This window comes from Camelus dromedarius, chromosome 24, assembly GCF_036321535.1.
Source record: "Camelus dromedarius isolate mCamDro1 chromosome 24, mCamDro1.pat, whole genome shotgun sequence".
Classification (NCBI taxonomy): domain Eukaryota; kingdom Metazoa; phylum Chordata; class Mammalia; order Artiodactyla; family Camelidae; genus Camelus; species Camelus dromedarius.
In genome coordinates, this window is record NC_087459.1 from 22,806,901 (window position 1) to 22,812,900 (window position 6,000).

At 40.5% G+C, this 6,000-nt stretch overlaps 1 protein-coding gene across 1 annotated transcript in view; it reads left to right on the forward strand.

The window, feature by feature from the left end:
• LOC105089694 (S-adenosyl-L-methionine-dependent tRNA 4-demethylwyosine synthase TYW1) overlaps positions 1-3,915 on the forward strand; it is a 127,824-nt gene extending 123,909 nt beyond the window's left edge. Inside the window, exon 16 of the mRNA XM_010980788.3 lies at positions 2,694-3,915. Within this exon, the coding sequence (XP_010979090.1) occupies positions 2,694-2,915 (222 nt within the window). The 3' untranslated portion in view covers positions 2,916-3,915. The remainder of the gene's footprint in view (positions 1-2,693) is intronic.
• The last annotated feature ends 2,085 nt before the right edge of the window (positions 3,916-6,000 follow it).

Below are 6,000 nucleotides of genomic sequence, written 5' to 3' on the forward strand. Positions count from 1 at the left end.
TCACTTCCAGGGGTGACTGACGCTGCCGTTTCTGGGCCTTTGGGGAATTCTGAAGCATAAATCGGGTTGCATCTTGGGTTTTTCTATTTGCTAGTTTAGGGTTCAGCTCTCTTGGGTCTGCTAAGCCAGTTGTTGCTTATCTGTCATCTTTTAAGCTTCTAAAAGTTTGATAGTGTTTTTTCCTCTCCTGATCTCTTTGTTTTTATAGGTAATGTGTCTTTTTGAAATGCAGTAAATGCATTTTTTGAAATGCAGTAAATGCATTTGTTTAATCTGCCATCTTTGATAGAATCTTATTAAACATTTAAAATAATAAAGAACCAGTTTGTCAGCCTTCTGTTTAATGACATTTTCCAGGAGTGAAAGATGAGAAATAATGAGAACAAGACCCTGTGTGCTGCAGTTTAATTGTTCTAGACAGCAGGATCCCGCAGACGCGGCCGACCTGGCCTCCAGGACCGCAGACCCCCACGCAGCCCAGCGTTGTCTATCAGGCCGCACTGCATTGCGCTTGTGATGTATTTTTGAGATCATCTGTGACCTTTTGAGTTTATTTGTAATTCCGTGTAGATTTGCCTCATCCCTTACTGTAGGATTTGAGGAATTTTTGAAGCAGGGTGACCTCACATCATACTTAACCTCAAATTTTGTGACTTGGGGTTTCATTCCTCTGTTTATGCAGCTCCATCTTTCAGTGTTATTTTTGTGCTAATCATACTAAAATTTGCCCTTTTAGCTTCTGCCATTTGCACGGAACACTTCGACTTTTTCTGAGCTACTATTTAGTATGAGTATTCTCAGATCATCTTAGGAGGGGGCATGTGTAGATGCAGTTTTGTCTTAGAGGTCTTATGGTTCAGCATTTATTTAAGAGTAACCTGTGGTTATAGACTAAAGGTTTATGTCCTTTCAAAATTCCTATGTTGAAGCCCCAGCCTCCCCCACTCCTTCCCCAAAGGCCATATTTGAGATGGGGCCTCCAAGGAAGCAGTTAAGGTTAAATGAGGTCATGGGGGTGAAGCCCTGATCTGATGGGGTTGGTGTCCTTATAATGAGAGACACCGGAGGGCCCCAGCCCCAACCTCTACTTGTACACACTGAGGGATTCAGGAAGACCTTCTAGGGCAAAGGACATTAATGAAGAGATCTGAGGCTTAAGTTAATCCAACAGAGGGGACCGAGTGGTTGTCACGTGAAAGAGTGGGTAACCCAGGGAGAGCCTCTCGCTGGAGACTTGATATTGAGGCTGTATGTTCCAGATAATGGGGCTCTATTCTGCTGTAAGCACAGCCGTCTCAGGCAGTCTGCAGACGTTGGCAGCAGCCAGAACTACAGTCAGACAGTCAATCAGCTGGAAGATTGTTGCCGAGTCCTGGAAGTGAGTGCCTGCGTTAGGGCAGTGTCAGGACATGGCGATGGAAATGCTACCAAGGAGGAATCAGTGGGGCCTGCTCATGCTTTGGACATAAGGGGCTGGGAAGGGAAGGGCACCTCTGACTCTAGTCTTGAGGTTCGGCACCTGGAGATGACAGTGACTACTTTAATGGTAGTAGAGAACATTCGAGAGTAGTCAGTCTTGGGAGGGAAAATGATGGGGAGATGTGGGTGTGACATCTTGAGTTGTAGAATTCATAGAGCTCTTAGGGCAACTTTTCAAGGAATGGTCTGATTAGAAGAAAATATCTTATGATTCACAGGTAAACTTTTCCATTTATTTGACATTTTTTACCCTTAGGAAGTTCCTAGCTGTTGGATAAAAAAATTAGATGTTGTTTAATTTCAGCATATTTTAATGGTGTAAAGCAAGGAACCTATGTATTTTCAATATTTTTCTCAGCTAGAACATGAAATTGTTACTTAACTTGGTTCATAGTCAGGTTTTTTTTTAAAAGATGGCATAACAGAAGGATTTGTCTGTTTATAAATCAAGTATCAATGTATTACACATTTACACGACTGAATGCCAAGTAAATGCTTTGAATGAGTTCTTCACAGTTCAGTTAGTAGTTCCTTCAGAGCCTCCTCAAATCACTTCATGTTTCCTTCATTCCTGGTCATGCTGCTACAGTGACTGTTGAGAAGCAATTTTCTTAAAAGAGTACAGATTGGATTATTCCCCTTTATTGAATTGAAATTCTTAACAAGGCTTTCTACTAATGAGATACTGTATCCATGTTAGGCTAAAAAGGCTAGTTTGAATCATTAAGTTAGCCTTTCAGAATTAGAAGTCATCAATTAAAGCTTCACCAATAACTCAAGCAAAATTTAGTAATAAAAGGATTCCACTAGGTTCTTGTAACACAACCGTGAAAACCCATACCAGGTAAAAAGTGACAGCAAGAGGAATTTGAACAGTAGCTTATTATTAACACATGCGAATGCCGCAAAACTTCATCAGCCCTCCTTCACTGATGCTGCTCAAGATAAACTTGACTTTCATTTCCAGGATGCGTTCTTTATTCAGTGACTGGGTCTTCCAGGTCCAGCACGGCAGCGGTCCTAAGGGAAAAGAAGCTCTCCTTTGACTGTATATAGAACGTTCTGCTTTGATATGGAGCATATCTGGAGCATGAAAGAATTTTCTTTAACGTGACAGGGAGAAAAGATCAGGCTTGTTTTTGACTTTTTGGTATCTATTTGACGTTTTTTATGGATGTTTTCATTTCTGACCTGACTACTTTTTTTCTTGCCAGTTTAAGATTGGCAGAGAATGGTGGACGTGGATTGATTATAACCGCTTCCAGGAGCTCATCCAGGAATATGAAGACAGTGGTGGATCAAAAACTTTCAGCGCAAAGGATTATGTGGCCAGAACTCCTCACTGGGCATTATTTGGTGCTAATGAAAGAGGCTTTGATCCCAAGGACACAAGATATCAGAGAAAGAACAAATCAAAGGATGTTTCTGGATGTTGAGATTGTGTGAATTTAGGACATTGGAGGACACAAACTGATGGCCCCAGAAGGGTTCTCTGACTCTGCTGTGATTTTTTCAAAGGACAAATTACACACATTGTATTTCACATAGAGAAGACTGTAAGGAGGAACATGGGGCTGCGAGTCACATCCCAGGGCTCGGAAGGCAGTAGCCACACTTTGAGTGCCTGGGACTCAGCCTCACCATTTCTTTCCAGAACTCAGTCCCTTTTCTGATTTTACTTCTGAAAGAAAATCTTTTTTTTTGGGGGGGGGGTTTATAGTACACAGTCATTATTAGAATTTAGCTGATAGTTTTGAATTATAGTTAGTGAGATTCGCTAGAATGCCCTTCACCGGTGTGTTGTACAGAATGAACATCTCGTCCTCTCCCCCGTCGTGGGCTTTTGGCCGTTGGTGATTGCACCACCCCGAGGTGAATGTGTCTGCTTCCTTCAAGATCTCCATCCCTTCCTTAGATCTTAAGATAACACCTCCTTGAAAGTAACTTAAGTTGTCATAATTCTTAATTATTTTAAATACTGCATAGATTTCTTTAAATTTTTGCTTAGTACCATCCCTTTAGAAATTGAATTAGATCTAAAGCTGTCCCAGATCTCACTCTGTTCCCATACAAACTGCCATGGAAGGTAGTCTATGGGCTGGATTAGAGTAAAATCTCTCTTCTTCTGGGAGGAATTGTCATATGATGCCATTGAATGATTAGTCTCACAGACTTTGAAACCATGAGTACAGTTTGCTTTTTGTTTTGAAAGGTCCGTGTCTGAGCCCCTCATCACTGCACACAGAGCAGGTTCCACTTTCTTTTACTCTTGGAGCCTTAGCCACTTTCTGCTGTCTGTTCTTTAAAAAGGGTTCAAGTTCTTTTCTAATTGAAAGCATCATTAAATACTCGGTGGTTTTTAAAAAAGTACTAGTTAGTTTAAAAATTCCTTTATCCTAAAAGTTTAACTAATAAATCTTTTGTAAAGACTTGGAACACACATTTTCTTTTGAGTGCTTATTTTAAAGATGCTTCTAGTCCCATGGTTCTAAGCCATATCAAACCCACCTCCTCCGTGTAGATCAGCTGTTCTGTAACACCCTCTATTCTCTGCTGAAGAAAACTCGTGATAGTGTAGTGTCCCCAACTTACTTAGTTGCAACCCGGGCACTGTATTTATGTCTAAGCGATAGAGTCGGAACATCTCTCTCTGCTGTGCAGTGGGATGAGATAGTGACACAATATCACAGAGGTCATACATTCTTGAACCCACCACGTCTTCAAGCGTACATTCAGCCTCCTGTTCTGTTGGACCAGTGAGACAGACAACAGAAAGGGGTGGTCTAGGCCAGACAGGCAGGATGTCATTGAAACTCAGATGTGTTAGTGGTCATTGAATAGAGATGGAAAAACAGCTAAGGAGCTCACGGTAAGGAGCGCTCTGATGGTCTCCTGTTCGTGACAGTTAACCGAGCAGACAGTTGTGGGAGAGCCCCTCGGGGGCCGCCGGGAGGAGCGGGGCAGGAAGCAGAGCGTGCTGGGCCTTAGAGCATCCCTCAGACTTTTTCTACCAGGCAACTCTGTTTTTATTTTTTTATGTATTGAGGTTCTGCTATAGATTTAATTTGAACGAAGACATTCTGTTGCTTCAGAGGAAAAAAAGACCAACTGCAAATCTCTCACTTCCAGAATGAGCCCTCTTGACTCTATTAACTTTAATCCATAAATGAGCGGTTTTTCTCCTCCTTCCCCTGGAAGTGTTTGCTTTATGTTTTTTAAAAAATGACATGGCATGTGAATCCCAGTTCACAGTCACAACAAAAAAATTTAAATGCCTGGAGGAAAAAATACAATGGAATCTGTGTGAATAAAATTCAGTGTTGGCTGAGCAGTATTAAAATAGAAGAGAAGGGGAAACTTGAATGTTCTAAGAAGGTGAGTGAGCTATTTGAAATCTAGCGTTCTAAATGTCCAGGGGAAGTGACTGCTGGAGCTTGAGCAAATGATTCTAACTTCTGCTGGAAAAATTAGCCAGATAAGAATAGTTACAAGATTCTAGAAAAATAATTATTAAAGGAAAATTGCTCTACAACATATTAAAGCATGTTACCTAAAATAATTAAAACCACACAGAACCGGAGATCAGCTTCCAAACTGACAGAGTAAGAACCTCAGTGAACTCGCTCTCCCTCTAAAACAGTGAGAATGTGGGCAAAACATCTAAAAATCAATGAATTTTAAAATTCTGACAATTTAACCAAAGCACGCAATGAACTGAAAATCTTCTGTTAAGAGAAACTACTGAATATCAATAAAATTAACAGTTTACGTCTCATCAGAAAGCATGGAGGCCAGACGACAGTGGGAGATCTTAAAAGAGCTGAAAGAAAAGATTTTCAACCAAAATTTCTGTATTTAACTAAATCTTCCTTCAAAAATTGAAGAAGAAATTAAGACATTTCCAGGTAAACAAAAAGTTAGAGAATCCATCACTAGCAGACCTGCCTGCAAGGGGGAGTTCTCAGGCCTTAATGAAAGTACATTTGATGCTAACTTGAAACCACATGAAGAAGCGAAGAGCATGGTCAGAGTAACTACGTGAGTTTTATAAAGGTCAATATAAATATATTTTTGTTTGTAACTCTTCTATCTGTTTTAAAAGAAAGCTGCCAAAACCAATAATTATAAAACTGTGTTGATGGACTTAAAATGTGTAAAGATGTAATTCTTGTGACAATAATAGCACAAAAGGAATATAGAGGGAACAAAGGTATATTGGAGCAACTACTGACTACCCACTATTGAAATTAAGTGTGTATGAATCCAGAACAGATTGCTTTAAGATGCTAATTGTAATCCCAAGAGCAGCCACTAAGAATAAATTTTTAAATTATGGTTAAAAAAAAAAATTCTACTCCCAGTTTTGATGTGTGGACTTTTCCCCCACACAAGGCAGTTCTCCAGTACCAGCTGGGTCTCCTGCAATTCAGCTCAATTCTGACACTGTCTGCCTGGAGGCAGCATCAGACCCCACAGCTTAAGTACTCTGTCCGCCCAGTTTCAGATGCCAGTCACGAGACC